Consider the following 18,151-nt stretch of genomic DNA (forward strand, 5'->3'; position numbering starts at 1 on the left):
GTACATGTTCAAATTGGAAAGTGATTCTGAAGAAGAATAAAGACACAGAAAATCCCCATTCTGTAAAGCGACAGAACTGGCTCCTTGGGTTTGTTATTTATGAAATCAAAGAAGCCTGAATCACTGTTTTGAGTCATCAGTACACTGCAGTTCCATGGTGGAAATGCTCAACCATGGCGTTACCTGCTCATTTCACTCAGGGTATGTCTTCCAGAATATGAAAAAACAACATATGGACATGTAAACAAGCTAAACATATATACATTTATCCAAAATGGATAAACTTGATAGCAAGAGAGAAAAAAAAGTTGCATTTAAGTAAAACTAGGTCTAATAAGACGACTGTTTATCATACAAAACGCAGCCTTTCAAAGTTAAATATGATATACTATTAACACTGTAGCGGGTAAGTCAATACTTGAAGCCACATTTATGCTCCACCTTTATGATGCGCCACTTTTCGTGAATCAAAGTCCTAGACAAAACTTGCCGTTGAACTTAAGTTTCTTTCGTCATTCAGTACAATTAAGTTCGAATGTAATATTAATATGAAATATAATAAATTCCATAATAAATCAAAAGCAACTACTCACTGCGCCGGCAACTATTACAGCGACACGCCGCCACTGCGGTTAAAAAAGTGTTTACTTCCGGGTGGAACATGTGACTAGGCAGTGATTGGTTCGTATTTAATAAACTGAGCGCCTATTGGCTCCTATTGTTTTATTGCCGGAAGATACTATATTTTTACATGGCAATTCCCATTTACTTTCTGTCCAAGTTCTGTGAGTTTTAAAGGTTTATTCCACCAAAATTGGGCTTACTTACTAAAAAGTTGTGGTCTTAAAGTTTTTTTCAACTCAAAACACTAATTTCTGTTGAAATATTTTTTGTTTAAAATGATTATCCCATCCAAATAGTACTTTCCAATTAACAAGTTACGGTGCTAATGTTACATTTGATGCAAAATACTACTTTCTGTCCAAATTCTTACAGCTTTAAAGGTTTATTCCACTTAAATTATACTTACTAACAGATTATGACCTTAAAAGTTATTTCCACCACTACATATAGTTTTAAAGGTATGTTCCACACCCAAACACACATAGTACTTTCTGTCCATGTACCCACTGCTGTATAGGTTTGTGCCACCCAAGATACTCCTAATCGTTTCAAAGCGTTATTCCATCCAAAACACTACTTTTTCCCCAAGTTCCTAGAGCTTAAAAAGTTTATTCCATCCAAATTGTACTAACAAGTCATGGTGCTTAACGTTTTGCTCCAAGAAGAGTCGCTCAGACATTGAGGTTGGGCTTGTTTGTCTGACGTGCTAAACAAAAGAATTCACTGAGATTTCAAATAATAATGTTATCCTTTTATTAAAGGAAAAAGATGATCAAGTCATGACAACATGCACAAGCTCATTGTCAAAGTAATCAAATTCAACCTAAGAAAAATAATGGTCAACAAGAAATAAGGCGACCCAGCTCACCGCCTCTCTCTTCCTCAAACAAACAGAAGTAAACAGGTGAGTGTATTAGCCTAATTATCCCCGCCCATATCCCTCTATTCAATGTGATCACAAAATAATATCATAACCAAAACAAACACTAATAACAATCAATATGCCTCCTTGGCCTTATAATAAAATAACAGTTCACTCATGACTCATACAACCTTAAGTCATTAGTTAGAAAGGTTTGTTCTACTCAAAATACTACTACTCTGTCCAAAATCTTATAGCTTTAAAGGTTTATTTCACCCAAATGGTACCTAATCACTAAAATTATCCTTTTTTAAAGGGTTAATGCAGCCTAAACTGTGCGCATTTATTTATCTTTTTACAAGTGTCTGTGGATAAAAAAAGCTAGCTCCCCTTTGGTGTGAAGCTGATGGATTCCCAGTAGGGTTGCCACCCGTCCCTTAAAATACGGAATCGTCCTTTATTTGACAATAAATTGTTGCGTCCCGTATTGCTTCAATACGGGGCGCAAATAGTTCCGTATTTTCATAAATGTCCCATACACGTCTGTCGCTAGGGTTACCACCTTTCAGAAATGAAAATAAAGGACGCCCACCACGGCTTGTCTCTGGTTGCCTGATTACAGACGCTGCTGCGTCCTTTATGTAATCAATAAATGGCTTTTACCTATCTAAAGAAAAACTCACTCAGAACTCTGATAAGTTAACAATACTAAACAACTAAATAAATAAATACATGCATGCATACACACATAAATAAATTAATGCATTCATTGTGTTTAGATAAGATTTAGATGGGAAAAAAATGTCTGTAGAGAATTTCTTTGTGCAGTATTCTGCATTCAGTTGTTTATGTTTTTGCAGAATCCAGTATTGCACACTGGTTGCTCATTACATTTTATTAGTATGGTTTCACTGTTTAAAATGATGCCACTTCTTTTCAGGCAGAACCTGTGATCATAAAACAATACAAAATTTTTAGTTTCATGTTAATAAAGCACTTGAAGCATTAAGTATGGCTGAGTGCTGTTTCAGAATTAAACATATCACTCCTTGGGTGGTAGTGGCCCGAGTTCAGTAAAGTTGGAAAGATATTCACAGGTTTGGACTTCTAGCATCAATAACTCATTAGATATAGGTTGTCAAAACGATGCCTCTTTCCCATCGTTGTACAGTAGACAATGTGCTACAAGCCCAGTTTTATCTAAAATAGCTGTCTTTTAAGCTGCAAAAATAACATTGGTGTCTATGTGCAGCCGGCTGTGAACAGGTACGGTCTGCAAACTGCAAAACTGCTGCAACAGCGAATAGAGACACTAATATTCAATAACTTCACTCTGATACACTGTAGTGTCACCGACATCACTGCAGCCTTCAACTGGCTCCTGTTGACACCAGTGTTATTCCTGCAACTTGAAAGACAGCTACTTTAGATCAAACTGGGCTCGCAGCACATTGTCCACCTTACAACGATTTGAAAGAGGCATCATTTATGTTTTGACAAAATATTATTGATGTCGGAAGTCCGAATCTGTGAATATCTTTCCAACTTTACTGAACCGTGGCCCCGAAGAGCGTTGGTGGGCGTCCTTTATTTTCATTTCTGAAAGGTGGCAACCCTAATTCCCCGTAACACGGTCCTGGAAGTGCAGCCTCTTGTGCACCTGCGCAGATCATCTAATACGGCAAAACTTTTTAGGCAAGTGCGTCACAGACAAACCGACCAATCAGATGACGTTACTGTGACAGTTGGGCCTCCCGTTTGTTTACACCGCCGCGTGCGCAGCTAGCAGTAAACACAAGCGCTCTGCTAAGTTCGCCGCTCCGCTGACCTCCACCTCATCCCGGCTGATGTTCCACGTTAGAACCGTCTCTGCCCTCACACGGGCCCGGGCGGACTTTCACTTCAAACGGTTACCCTCGACCCGGAGACTACGCTCTACCGTCTCCTCCGCCTCGACGGAGCAGGAAGACGATGTCAAGACCGGCGGCGGCGGCGGCGGCGCTCCTCGGTCGGAGTGTCCCCGACAGTCTGGGGGAAGCAGAGGAGGAGAGAGAGGCGCTGCTAATGAGATCTCCGTAGACTTTGACCAGACCCAGGAGGCTTATAAGAGCAAAGACTCATTAGAGCTGCTCAGAAGTTTGGTGGTTTTCAAACTTTGCTCCTATGACTTCCTGGTTGATAAGAATAAAGAGGTAATGAGGCGCTATCTCACTGTGCTAATGTGAATTTAGCTGCTGAGAGTTTAGTCAAAGTTAGCTTAAATGTTCTTGTACTTCTCTGTGACAAGGAAAAGGCGTGTCAACATCACGGCAAAACGGGTGAACAGGAAGTGATACAACGTTATTATACGCTATTAATGCTATGTGTTTTCCCTAGCATAGACTGCTGTATTCATAACCATGTGTTTATATATAGATATATATCTGTGGCAGCCTGAAGTTGTGCACAGTTTATGGTTTAAAGCCATTGGCCAAACAGGTTGCACCCACTTCTCAAGTTACAACCTGTTTTTCCAAGCATGAAAGCCGACGTTGCATAACCTCAGCTGGATGCCATGTTATTTGTGCAATATTTATAGCTACTACGCAAATGGACAGGGCACAAGACACCCTTTCCATTTATAAAAGGCTGTTCCTTTACGCCAGTGTTGTGATGCACGGGGGCTTTGATCGACTTCCAGCATGGCAGGCTCATTCTCTCCACTCACATCACATCTTCACATAATCAATGGAATCAATGGGAAGCCTGGCTGTGCTGGTGAAAGCGAGTGACGACACAGAATGTGGAGTAGTGATCTAATCTGTCATTGCTGTGATTTTCAGTGTGGCTGCATGAGTTCCCTCTTTGTGCTTATTTCTGTGAAGTTGTAGCTTGAGGGGAAGAGCATGTTTTAAATGCCTCTGTTTGCGATGCTGTTTGGCAAAGTGAACTCACTGCCTTCAAAACCTGTCAATCACAGGTTTAGCACAAAATACATTTGAATTATTAATCAGAAATTATACGTGCATTATATACTTGTCAATAATCATAAACTGGTTCCTGTCCCTTTCTGCATAGATAATGGATCTTGGTAAGAAGATCATGGGCCAAAAAGGCTTTGACCAGTTCATGAAGATGACATTTTACGGCCAGTTTGTGGCTGGCGAGGACCACAGGGCCATCAAGCCGCTGATCCAGAAGAACCAGGCCTTCGGCGTCGGCTCTGTCTTGGACTACAGCGTCGAGGAAGACATCAGTCAGGAGGAAGCAGAGCAGAAAGAGATGGAGTATGTATGAAAGTTGCAGCGTTACATTTAAATAAATATTGCATGCATAAAAGATAGATCTGAGACTATGTTGTGAAGTGTATTTTTCAATAATTACTATCTAAAGCAAAGTTAAGTATGAATTCCCCTTCTATGTCAGATTGCAAATATTCAGAGTGAAAACAACAATAGTACAAATTTGCATTTTCTTATTCTTTAATGCCAAATGTAGATTTGCTTTTTATGGCCAGCAGGAAGTAAACACTGTTTGCAACACGATGTGTTGGCATGCTCGTGGCATCTCATTCTGGAGAGATTTTCTCACTTGTTAGGAATCCTGTCATGGGAGCACAAGGCAGGAGCTCTCCGATCTGTGAGCTGATGTAAACTTGGACAATAGTACAAACGTTATACAAGCAGTCTCCCTGGGAAGCACAGAAGCAGTGTTACTGTAGTTGCAGCTCTGGGCATTCATGCATTATGAGTAATTAGGACATCTCACAGTCCAAAATAAAATTTGGACATTTTGGCCCATGTAGGAGTTGTTTCACAGTGAAATCAGTGAATAAAAGAGGCAGTTTGATGCTCATTTTTTAGGAGGAAAAAAAGACAAATGTATTTGTTTGATTTATTTTACAACCTTTTATACCTCACAGTAGCTTTATAAAGGTCAGATGAAACGAATGAACAAGGCTGCGAGGCAGCATATTTATGTATCCAACAGTTAAGTCTGTTAACATAGACTGACAGCCAACTCCAGTGTCAACTTGTGCCAGACAGAATGTCTTCTATTATTGTTTGACTGTGTTATCACATTCTGTAAAGTGATAAAGCTGCCAGGCAAGCCGATCGCTACGACGACCCTTCTTAAACTTTATCTATGTATGTTTTTTATACCTTATCACCTGTAACAAGGTGTCATGGCACAGCTTTGATATACTTTGTCTTGTGGATGGCTGCTTGGAAACATCAAACGAGGTATCAAATCTGAGCCTAGAAAGGCTTTTTTTTTATTTTTATCAAGCATACACCTTCAAACCTTAAGGCTAGAGGACAAGGCACATTAAGCCAGCTTGATCTGAGACAGCAGGGTTTGACAAGCTCTCCAGTGATCTGTCAAGATAGCAACAACAACATTAGTCAGTTCCTTGCAACAGAAGGAAGATATAAGGGAACGGAACAGAGGTAAATTCTGGCTTGATTTGCAGAACATGATACAAGCCTTTAAAATGCAAAGGCCATCTACACTTAAAAATCCAGTCTCTGATTATATTAAAAGATTACATTATTGCAGGCTTTTGAAGGCCAACGTTGCCTTTTTTTTGTAACAAAGCAGCTGATCTTTTGCACCTCTAGTCAAATTCGTGCAAAACTAATAATCATTGCTTCTGCAAAGATTTTAATTCGTTTTAGAATTCATTGTTTATTTATTATAAACTACAGCAAAGAAACAGCCCCCAAAAATGCTTTAACTCTTCTATTTTTAACATTAAAAATGAAAGAAAATGGCACAAAGCAAATGGGCAAAATGAATAAATGAAATGTGGTTAAAACAGTGCAATTTCAGTCGGTGTCAGACGGATTCCAACGCAGCTTGATCCAAATTTCTACGGTTAAATAGAGCGCCTGTCAGAAGTATGCACAGTTAAAAGAAGATAGCTCCTTTTTATTTTTCCGAATCCGACTGATGTCTCTGACGTCCAGTGAGCTGACTGTGTAGTCGTCTGTTTGGTTACATGAGCTCCCCGGTGCCTTGTGATGACGGGGGGAATAGGTCAAGTGTGGAGTGAAGCTACAACTCTGCCCTCCGGAGGGTCAGCGGCGGACAATGTGACACTTCAGCATACTTAGGGTCACTACACTTTATCTGCCTCTGGCGTGCCGCTTGTCACGAAGCTAAAATGTTCACAGAAAACGTGCTTGTTCCTGAGCTGAACTCTGATGCAACATATATTTCTAATATTGCCAATATACAGGGGAAATAATTTAAAATAATCTTTTCTTTTAGCTCATGTGTTTCTGCTGCAGAGAAAGAGACCATAGGTAAGCCGCCTTGTTGTGCTCTTCTTATTTGTGGACATGGTGTATGATGTAATTAGAAGTAATAGGCATGCAAATTTTATTTTCACCCTCAGGCAAAGACCACAGAGAGAAGAAATATAAAGTGCACAAACAATTTGGCGACCGTCGCGGGAAAGTAACTGGAGCTCGCACTTATTTCTATGCCGATGAGGCCAAATGTGACCAACATATGGAAACTTTCATCAAATGCATCAAAGCATCTGGTAGCTAAAGCAATCTGAAACTAAATCAGTAACACAAAATTGTGACATCATGTCTTTTGTGTTTTTATATTTTATATTAAAACATGAAGCACTAAATGTTGTAGTTTCATAATCCATGGACATGCAGCATACACTTTACTGTCTTTATTTTAGAAATTACTGTCATCATTTGATTTATTTTAATATAAATGTATTAGAAACATAAACAAGTATGTCTCAGCTCTAGGTGGGGGTTCAATGGATGGTTTTTCTGCCATTAAAATGACTGCACTAGGACGACCTCAGTTTCTGGTAGGCACTAAGGGGTGATTTAAAGGTCAGTGTACCAATTTAGCTGATACTCTTGCGGTAGCAGTGGACTAGACTGAGATTCTGCTTTTTTTGCTTTTTTTTTCTTTTCTGAAAGCTCCAGTTCTCAGAGGTCTTGGTGAAATGGCGACGATTTTTCATCTTCCTGGCATCACAGCAGGGGAAAGATGGCATGGAGGCCTTGGAGCAGAGACTGGAGCTGACACAACTGCAGGTAATGTTTTTTTTTCTCCTCTTCCATTTTTGTTCTGCTGATGTTTAAATATACATGATAGATGTGTGAGCTCCACTGAACATAATGCTATAGATCATCTGTGCACTCTCATGACATAGACACAGTATGGGGATACTGCTACAATATTTTGCTGCAGTAGCTGTGGTACAGCACTGTAGATCTGTATGTCTTTGTAGGAATTCCTGACCAAACTGGGAGCAAAAGGGGATTTCTACGGCTGGTTTACTGGAAGGAAAGAGGAGTCTACTGGGTAAGCAAGAATGCTGACCACCAGTGTGTGTGTGTTGAACATTGTGTTAATTAATTCAATAAAAATGATGATGAAAAGAGAAAAGTGGTGCCCTATTACATTGCAATGCATTCTGCAATGGACATGCATGACATAACCATTTACTCACAGTAAATCACAAATTAGAAAAGAAAATACACATTTCAGTACAATATTCTTGTTTTATGCATTTTCACAATGTACTTTACTCGAAAAATAGAATGTTTCAAGGCAAATAATTTGTGTGAAAAGATGATCACTTTAAAACATTTTGCTATCTTTGTATAATCTCTATGGCAACACAGAAGGAATAACCATCAAAAAGTCTGAAAAGCTTTATCCAGAAGTCTTTATCTGTCTTTAAGTTTGTCTTTAATGACATGATTAGGCAGAGAAAGAATAAAAGCATAACCAAGATACCAGTGATATTTTATTCTAACCTATGTGCTCTTCCTGTAATACCTTTCTGTCCTTTTTCCTGACAGATGCATTGACATGCTTGACTGGAACAGCCTAATAGATGACAGAACGAGGATATCGGATCTGCTTGTTGTTCCAAATGTAGAGGTCAGTATCACAGAACACTGAGAGAGGGAGGGAAATTTGCTGTAGGTACAATATATCAAATGCAATACAGCTTAATAATATACTAGAATATTTAAATACAGATGGGGATTGACAGTAAATTTGATGTGTATACCATTTACCGCAGGCACAAGATTTTAGGTATCAGCAGCACCTGATTTGAGCAGATTTTGTCTTACAAGCAATTTACTGAAATATAGTGCAGCTGCCGTGAACTGGTGAGCTTGTGAAACATTCATTGCAAAGCCATTTTGGAAGCAACTGCCAGTAACTGAAGTAAATGAACAAAAAACAAATAAATCGGTTACAATTTAACGCTTGTTTTTGTATTTTCGCTCAGTTCCCAACCTGTTATTTTAGATTTTTTTAAGGGTGCCACCAGATATGGTATGAATTTGAAGTAAAGTGTCTTTTTTTTTTTAAAGTTGATGTGTGGGATTTCTCTTTTAGGAAGAGGTCTGGGTGTCAACAGAATCTGGCCAATTTAGGTTCAGAATCTCTGTTGATTTTGAACTCAGGACAGCTGATGGGTGGGTGAAGTACGAAGCCCTAACAGGTGTCATGCTGTGTGACATTTGGTTCATTAGCATCTCATTGTGCACTCTCTCTGGGGCTGCTTTCCCCAGCTAGGTGAGCTGGAGCCTCTGCTAGAGAAGTTCACTGTCGAGGAGGAGAAACAAATGAAGAGGATGCTGCAGCGTATAGATGTTCTGGCAAAGGTAATCTCATGTTTGCTCTAAAGACAGCTCGCTGTACGCAAACATGCATACACTTGGCAGCAGTTGCATTTGTTGTTGAGGTGCAATGAGCAAGCACTTACAGCTTAACCTAATGTAGTAGTGATAATTTAAAGCATTTGTAGTGACATTTTTTTGTGCAGCGTCTTGCAATTTGTGCACCCGTATCTTTAGTAATATGAAAAGATCTGTAATGTAATGTGAAACAGAGCTATCTTCAATACAATCAAAGCTTCTGTACTGACGACCTCTGCAACTATACCTACAATAACAGAACTAGAAAAGCACTCAGAGAGCACAGGCTATTCATTCCCCCATATGGCACTGTCAGAAATGCAGCATTTTTTAAAAAAAATAAATGCGGCATTTGCTTATTAGTTATTGATGATCAGAAATCATGGCAACATAGAATGTGGCCATTTAATATAGATGTACCCACAAACAAAATGACCTTGTGCTGAGCACAGGCGTGTGTTATGCATGTGTACGTTATGTACAGATACTGAATCACGTGACCTAAATATGTAGCAGGTGGCAGGAATTGGTGGGACTCAGAAACACCCCCACAATTTAATCAGTTGTTCCTTGTATCATTTCGGACAGATAAGTCCTGATAAGTTTGCAGTGGTTGATTTGTAGTAGGATTGCAATCGTGTGATCATCAGCAGGCAGCTGACGTAGTGTTCACTTGTAATAGTTACAGTGACACCATGCCGTTATCTTGCAATGATACAGGAATCTTTAACAAATCCATACTATAAGTCGCATCACTGCAAAAAATCAAAACAGTTGGTCTTTGTGTCATTTCTGACCTTCCCTGAAAATTTCATCCAAATCTGTTTTTGAGTAATGTTGCTAACAGACAAACAAACCAACACCGATCGTCACATAACTCCACCATGTTCCTATGCGGAGTACTAAAAAGCCACAATGTCAAGAATCACTGATCATGTTTGTTTAGTTGAAAAAAACACCATTAATTCAACTATGATGACTGCCTTAAATGAAACTATAGTGTAATAAATGATTTCACCATATTAATGAGCTCTTGCATGTCCCAGCATGCCCTAGAGAATGGCGTTCGCTTGATGGTGGATGCCGAGCAGACCTATTTCCAGCCAGCTATCAGCAGACTCACACTGGAGATGCAGAGGATCTACAACAGAGAAAAGCCTGTGATTTTCAACACCTACCAATGCTACCTAAAGGTCAGGATCTACAGCTGGCAGAAACATAAGATATAAGGCTCCAAATGATAATATTCTCACATGCAGCAGTTGTAATGGTTATGATGAAAAATGTGTTGCGACAAGTCTACATTTCAGTGTGTAAACAGATTTAAAGAGCGAAATGGAAGAGAAGAGTGAACATTGTTATTGAGAAATATGGTGTTTTGTTTCTTCTGAACTCCAGGTAGCTTCCGGGCAGTTTTTATTTGCTCCTGTCACATTTGTAGTCACTGTGGGCTAATTTTTCAGTGCAATATAAAGGTCTGCATCTTTATAGAAACAGCACAACCATGACTGGAAGTAAAGTGAATGTAAAAAATTGCTGTTTGCAGTATAAAGAAGTTACAAGGCCATAAATCATAAAAAGGAGAAAGACAAAAAGTAGAATTTCTTTGATGAGCCAAAAAGTTATTGAATTTTTGTGATGTGACTGTTGGTGTCCTCACTAATGGGTTCATGGTTGTGCTAAAGAGTGCAGAATTTTTAGGTTTATACAGAATTGGCTATTGTTAATTGGAAATTGTGTACCTTATTAAAAAATGAGATATAGAACAAAGTGATTTTTTTATGATATATCACAATATTAAGCTTCAGTTTTGCCAAGATTTCTGATGAAACAAATCATCAGACATAAAGTCCTGAAGTTCAGTTACCTTTGGAAACTAGAACATGAAATTATTCTTTCAGTTTTTACAGTTTCTGGCCCTTAAATGGTGTAATTTTGGTGATTTGTTCAAATTCCTTTCAAACCTGCTGTCAGTTTGTTTGGTCTAGTGTGATAATACACCATTTCAAGTGAGAAGCTATTTAAGCAGACTTATATTCATGTTATTAATACTCTTTTTTCAGCTTTATTATTTTGTCAAAAGTACGTAGGCTTAGCGTATTTTCACTTAAAACACACAGTATTGTAAGTATACTTGCTGTTGGATAAAATACAGCTATGCAGGTTATTGTGTTATTGTGTCCCACTTTGTAACAATAAGTTAATGATGGTAATGAGTCACGTCTGCTTTGCTGGTGATATTGTATTACCAGAATGAGGCAAGTTCTTTTTTCCTGTGAGACTGGCATTTACAAAGAAAGACTACAATAAAGTGGTACCAGCTAATCCTGTTTCATTGTGGAAGTAATGAAGGGACATGCAGATACATTCACAGGGTTATCCTTCATAGTCTTAATGGTATCTGATGGGCTATACTAAATTAGCTTAGACTAGGTAAGGCATATTATAAAGTCTACGTCATCTGTAAGAGTATTGTTAACTGGATTTTACTGCATTGCATCTTTTGGCTCTGTAATAGTTGACTAGTTGATCTAATCATTAGAAATGGACATTCTGCTCAGCTCAATATCCAAATCGCTGCTCCTTTATTGTTCTGCAGGAGGCCTATGACAACGTAACTATGGATGTTGAACTGTCTCGACGTGAGGGTTGGCATTTTGCTGCCAAGCTGGTGCGCGGGGCCTACATGTATCAGGAGCGAGAGAGGGCCCAAGAGATCGGATATGAGGACCCTATTAATCCTGACTATGAGTCAACCAACAGAATGTACCACAGGTAGGAGCCAGGGCTTGTGACTTTATTAGCTACTGACTACTGTGTAAATCTGCAGCAGCACAGTTTGGTCCCTTTTAGCCAAGCCAAGCTCTCATTTCTTGTGCTGCTCACAGAGAAGCTGTCTGCTACCACTGCAACCTTTTGTGATTGGACACCAACCAGCTTAGAGTTAAGTGTCCTGCACTTAAGACACCGCAGGAAAACACTTTTTTTTTTTTTTTTTTTTGTCTGAGTCATAGAAATAAACTGGCCACCTTCTTGGCACAAACGTGCTGCAGTGGACAGCACAGAGATTAAATTTTTTGAGAAGTGGTCCTTCATTTGGAGTTTCTGGGTTCAACATCTAGTGTCAGAAAGCTGATTTGCCCCCAGTGCAAGTCGGAGAATACAAGCGAGCTCCAATGCTCCTGTGTTGTAGCATTTTTTTATTGTTATTTTTGAATATTCCAGGATTAAGGCAAGCTCAGAGAAATCACCCTATTGAGATCAATATGTTTTGGACAAAAAGAAGAAAGGCCAATCTGAAATGTTCAATAAGATTTTGTGTGAAAACAACAAAGGGTGAACAAAGCTCGGCTAATGGGCAATAGCATAGCATGGGGTGGATTCAGAATATACAGGTGGTGATAAAAAACATGTATATTGACCCAAGCATACACAGAGGTCATTGCAGGATAGTTATCTGGTGTACCTGCTTAGTATTCTGGAGTAGTTTTACTATTTACTTGTGTGGCGATAGTCTTTTAGTGTGCAATGAATCTTACATGCTAATGAGAAAGATTTATTTGAATGTTACAGAACAATGCAGGCCCAATACCCATACTATACAATATATAGTCCATATTTTATCGTGAACAGTTTGGTGATTCCTACTTCAAAGACAAAAGGTCACAGTACTGTCAAGACAGCAGCTAAATTACCTCCCTTGTGTGTGTTTGCTTGTCTCTCTGTAAGGTGCTTGGACTATGTGCTGGATGAGATTGCACTCAACAGAAATGCCAATGTAATGGTGGCCTCCCATAATGAGGACACGGTGAAACACACCTTGATGAGGTAAGACTTCAAATCTGTTGAAAACCCAGTTTATACAACTTTGCATCTGTATGAACCAAGTTGCTTTAATATCTCTTTCTCTCTCTCTCTCATTCAGAATGAATGAGCTCGGCCTCTTCCCAACAGAGAACAAGGTGTACTTCGGTCAACTACTGGGCATGTGTGATCAGATCAGCTTTCCACTCGGTGAGAGACACTCTCTTACACAACCATACAAAGACTAGACACCGATCTTTCCTGTCCTACATAAGGAGGATTTGACAGTTTCAGTTCAACCTCCGCAGGCTCAGTATTCGCTGTCTTTCCCCTGCAGCTTTCAATTGTGTCTCATAAAAATCTGGAGTTAACACGCGTGTGCCCTACAGACTACATGCCCTGCAAGCAGCGCACATGTAGAAGTCAGTCTGCAGGCCGAAACGTGACATATGAACTGAGACACCTTGATATTGACCAGCTGTCTTAACGAAGCGCTGCTGCTGCTGGCTCTCACCACTTTGTCAGTTAAAGACAGACACAGGGGCGGCAGGCAGTTGTCTGTCAATGTGAGGTTCAAGCTGAAATGGCCTTGACCGGTATCGATGTAAATAGACACACGTGTTTCTTTGTTGCTTTCTCGAGGGATCGACAGCCAGTGCTGTGTCTTTGAATCCTGAAACAATAAAGAAGTCGCTTTATGAAATACAGCAGACTGGAGCTGAGATCTATATATTTGACAATCACTTACTGCACCAAATGTGACATTTAGAATTTAAGGGTCTGATTTTCGGCTATGCTGTTGCTCAGGATGTTTTTTGTTTTATCGTATCGGTTTTTGATGTTTTTCTCATTACTGTAGATGACTCAAAACAGCATTTATTTCAACAAATTTCCAGAGTAAGCCCTGGCAAAACAGTATCATAGCATGTGAGCTTGACTAGCAGACGACAGCTGTTCCTCAAATTAAAAGCAGCAAACTAGGGATGTCTGTGCACAGGCTGGAGTTTTGTTTGATTAGAAGGATTGTAGCGATCATTCTGTGAGGGAAAATGGTTGAGATGATGTCCAGTTGTGATGTGTTCTCTGGAGTTTGTAAAAGATAACCTGTAAAAATAATGTTCTCCGGAAAGTCTAACAACGGCAATACTGATCCGCGTTTATCGTCTTCACTTCTGTCACGCTACAAAGCCATATTTCCTTTATCTCCCATTCGCTCCAGGCCAGGCAGGCTTCCCCGTTTATAAGTACGTCCCCTATGGGCCGGTGAACGAGGTGATGCCCTACCTGTCCCGGAGAGCGCAGGAGAACCGAGGCTTCATGAAGGGAGCCCAAAAGGAGAGGGAGCTGCTGTGGAAGGAGCTGAAACGCAGACTTTCCTCTGGAGAGCTTCTCTACAGACCAGTGTACTAAAAAAAAAAAAAAAAAAACACAAGAAGAGAGTGTGTCAACGTGTTGAAGGTTTATTTTTTTATCTTCTCTGGTTGAAGGCTGCTGCTGTGACTGTTTGTTCTGCGGCTCCCTCAGTACATGTCCTGCTTTACCCTGTCCTGGAGTTTTCTCGCTGATGGACTGTTTCCTGCATGTCACTGTTTTTCTGTCTTGTTTTTTCCTCCATTCTGTTCCCCACCTTCACCTCATCCATGTACCGCCTGTGCTTTCCCCTTTCCTTCTTTACCCGCCTCTGCGTCCATAAGCATTCCTCATTTTGTCTTCCCGTTGTCTATAGAGCTCTGGTATCCATCAAGTGGGCATCTTTACTGCTCCAAAAGGACTCCCTAAAATGTCAATGAGACTGTGCTGGGCATACTTTTTTATTACCCTATTTGTCTTGTAGAGGGACAACAATAATAAAAAATAGCAGGCTTGATTTAAATTATAGCAAAGGAAACTTTCTATTTTTTGTAGGTTGTTATTTTTTTTCTTTTACACTCGTGCACAGCCAACCCTGGGGAGGCTTATCTGTATTGTATATGTATTTGAGGTTGTCTTGCCTGTTTTAGAGCAATGCCTGCTTAAGAATCAGTGAGAAAGTATAAACCTCACAGCGCAACCCTCTTTCTTCTAAGACTGCAAGGCTTTTGTTATCGTATTTACTTGAAGAAGCTATATTCTTGGTCAGTGAGGTGTTACGAGTGAAAATAAGAGCATACAGGTGCCTGCGAGGCTGGCAGGTTGTTCTTATTTTGTGACATAGAGAATATGCAAAAGAATAACAAGTTAGAGGGTTGTCTTTTGCTCTTGTGATTTGGATGGATGGGTTAACACTCTGAACTTCTGATCTTTGTCGACGTAAATACATTTGAAACGGGTGCTTTTATTTGTTGGTTTTACATGCACAGTAAATAAATAGAAATGTACTGTATGAATACCAAGAACGTACTTTCTGTTTTTTCTCGTGCCCCAAAGACTGGATGTTATTGACTGAAATATTGTTTTTGCACAGCCTGCGTTGATTTGGGTTTTAATTTGGTGACACATCCTGCTTAGTTATTGATACACAATTAGTATTTGAGTCAGAGGGTAACCAAGCTTCATGATAATTATGGCCTTGTCATTTTATGAGAGCAGTCAGTGCTCTGTAGACTATCATTTAATTAACCATGATGCTACGCTCAATACAGATCACAGAAATTGGATGCATTAATCATTACTCAGAAGAAACTTTAGTGGCTGTTCAGTTTTACTGAGGCAAAGCGCCACAGAGCTGTCATCGCTGCTGTATTCTATCGGTTTAATTAAGAATCAAGTAGACTTTTGATGTAAGATGTGCCTTTGGGTATACATTTGCCAGCAAATCCCTTCTTGTGGGGCAGCGGAGTTTTTCTGTTTAGCTTCAGTCGATTTAGAGGACACATTATAGTGTGGAAAATTCTGCACAAGCTCCAAGTCAGTCAAAACCAGCAGGAGGTCAGCAGATTATTACCAGCACTTCTCTCTACCTTAAAGCACACAGGGAAGCAATAAAGTCAACGTAGGCTAATTTACTTTCATGTAATGAATGTTGACTTTGGATTATGCAAGATGTGGTGGACGGCGTACGATTTTGTCTGGCTCCTCGGCCGTTAGTTCCACATAGGCTGACGTCTTGAATTGTTTGTTTGGCTGTGCCCTTGGCTTTGTGGTTTCAGTGGGACTGCACAGCGCTTTCAGTGCTTTCTCTAAGCACGGCTACATATGCGGCCACAGGCCCCGATTTGAATACATATGGGGCATTATTTTTCAGGGATAGAACTTTGATACAGATTTTGTTTTTCTGCTGCACAATGGATGGATTGGCTTCGCTGCTGCATTTCAGCTGCCACTTAAGTTCTAATCAGGGCTTGTGTGCCAATAGATGAACTGACAGTAAGGAGTGCGCCGACTTTGAGCCGCCCAGGAGAATTGTGTATTTTTATCTTTTGACAACAAACTGAGAGATTACTGGCTCAGAAAAAGTGGGCCTGTGCACGTTCCCTTCAACAGATGTAATCATATCTTCAGTGATGAGACATTGTTAAGGTTTTATTTCACTCCAGGAGAACCAACTAGGGGTTTGGGAAGTTATTTTGTAAAATGCAGCGGGATGCTTCATGAAAAAAATCTTGCAAAGGCTGAAAGGGACAAACACCTTATTACAAACATTAGATCCTCACGTCAGCAATTTTTAGGCTCAAAAGCATATAATCAGAGGCTCCATCTCTTACATATGACTGCCAATTGTAGCAATACTCCCCATAGACTTCATATGAAGAAAATACTTCCTCACTAACTTCCTGCTGGCTGCTATTTTCACTGCAACCACAACAAAAAATCCAGTTTTCTGTTGCTGCATTTCTCATCAGCTACAAGAACCATTCAACAGGCTGCCTGAGATGTTTTGGTTCTTTGGTCCACATAAAACTACAATGGAGATGGAGGGGAAGGCACAGAACCTCAGAGAATAGACTGTATTTCCTGACATTGCGCCATAATCACAAGATCATTTCTACATGGCCAGTCAGAATAACAAGAACAGTATAACTCAGCACCAATGAAAATGCTGCGTGACATGTTGTCAATATTTTATAACAACATCTGAGACTAAGTTGGCTCAAATGTCAAACAAGGAGGAAGGGCATTGTTAACTTTCTGCCAGACACTGACATCTCCCTGTAAAATAATTGGCAACTCTTAACAAGAAGGTACACAGAAAATTCTAAGTAATTACCGGAGAGCAATTGTGGAAGAAAACCGCAAACTTTGCTGGTTTCGGCTAATTAGTGAATATCCCACAAATAGTTCCTCAGTAATTGGAAATAGTCTGCATCCTGTAGTCAAGAAATAGTTTGATGTTTTGGGAAATTTGCACATTTGTTGGAGAGTGAGATGAGACGTCCTCATGTCTGTATGATAAAGATGAAGCTAAGAAATGGTCCAGCACATAACCTCTGGTAAAACAAATGAAAGCAAACAAACCTAAAACAAACAAAGCTCCCTGTCTATGTGCTATGCTGTGCTAAGCTAACCGGCTGCTGGCAGACGCTTCATATTCACTCGCCCTTCAAGGATCTTTTTTCACACCGCTGGAGACTGAGCAAATAATTTTAATACACAGAAAGAAAGTTGTCACAAGTAAAATTTACATTTAAATTTGTTAATTAAATTTAATGTACCCTGCAGGAACGCATGACAAGTTCTACTTCACAGACAAAGCAAAAACACTCAGTAGTCATTTGCTGCACATCCTCCCAGGTTGTTTAATGCATTTATGTATGTGTCTGTTCATGCAGATATTATTTGCTCATGTTGATTAGTGCTCTCGCTCACAGAGGAGGTTAAGGTCTAAATTACCTACTGTAGCCGTAAGCTGAAGTAGAAGTCACTCTTTTACACATGGAAAACATTCACTCTTCTTCTTCATTAATGACATTTCAGCCTTTAAAACTTGAAATTGAAATGTGAGGATGATGTGATGTAGTAAAATACACTGATCAGCCACAACATTAAAACCACCTGCACCTGCTGCCAACACAGTCCTGCTCATTGTTACATAAACATGGGACATCTGTGGGTGTCCTGTTATGTCTGGCACTGGAACATTGACAGTGGATCCCTTCGGTCCACTGGGTTCCTGAATGGGGCTTTAATGAATCAACTTGTACCAACAACTGTGTTCATACAAAAATGTGATCTACTCCACCCGTCTAAGCATCAAGGTTTTGAT

At 39.8% G+C, this 18,151-nt stretch overlaps 1 protein-coding gene across 1 annotated transcript; it reads left to right on the top strand.

Annotated features, from left to right (window-relative positions):
* The first annotated feature begins 3,234 nt into the window (after positions 1 to 3,234).
* prodhb (proline dehydrogenase (oxidase) 1b) lies at positions 3,235 to 15,337 on the top strand. The gene is made up of 14 exons (XM_023265867.3): positions 3,235 to 3,678; positions 4,544 to 4,752; positions 6,740 to 6,774; positions 6,867 to 7,016; positions 7,243 to 7,307; positions 7,423 to 7,539; positions 7,737 to 7,810; positions 8,314 to 8,395; positions 9,040 to 9,132; positions 10,212 to 10,358; positions 11,765 to 11,940; positions 12,895 to 12,993; positions 13,091 to 13,179; positions 14,189 to 15,337. Exons 1-14 carry the CDS (start codon positions 3,334 to 3,336, stop codon positions 14,377 to 14,379), a joined length of 1,872 nt encoding a protein of 623 aa, XP_023121635.2. The 5' UTR covers positions 3,235 to 3,333; the 3' UTR covers positions 14,380 to 15,337.
* The last annotated feature ends 2,814 nt before the right edge of the window (positions 15,338 to 18,151 follow it).

Source organism: Amphiprion ocellaris, chromosome 6, assembly GCF_022539595.1.
Source record: "Amphiprion ocellaris isolate individual 3 ecotype Okinawa chromosome 6, ASM2253959v1, whole genome shotgun sequence".
NCBI lineage: Eukaryota > Metazoa > Chordata > Actinopteri > Pomacentridae > Amphiprion > Amphiprion ocellaris.

What these genes read in the sequence shown, in the direction of transcription:
- prodhb (XM_023265867.3), top strand. Translation starts at nt 3,334, where the DNA reads ATGTTCCACGTTAGAACCGTCTCTGCCCTCACACGGGCCCGGGCGGAC. An exon ending in TGGAGCTGACACAACTGCAG is followed by an intron (nt 7,540 to 7,736) that starts GTAATGTTTTTT and finishes ATGTCTTTGTAG; the next exon opens with GAATTCCTGACCAAACTGGG. An exon ending in CCTACCAATGCTACCTAAAG is followed by an intron (nt 10,359 to 11,764) that starts GTCAGGATCTAC and finishes ATTGTTCTGCAG; the next exon opens with GAGGCCTATGACAACGTAAC.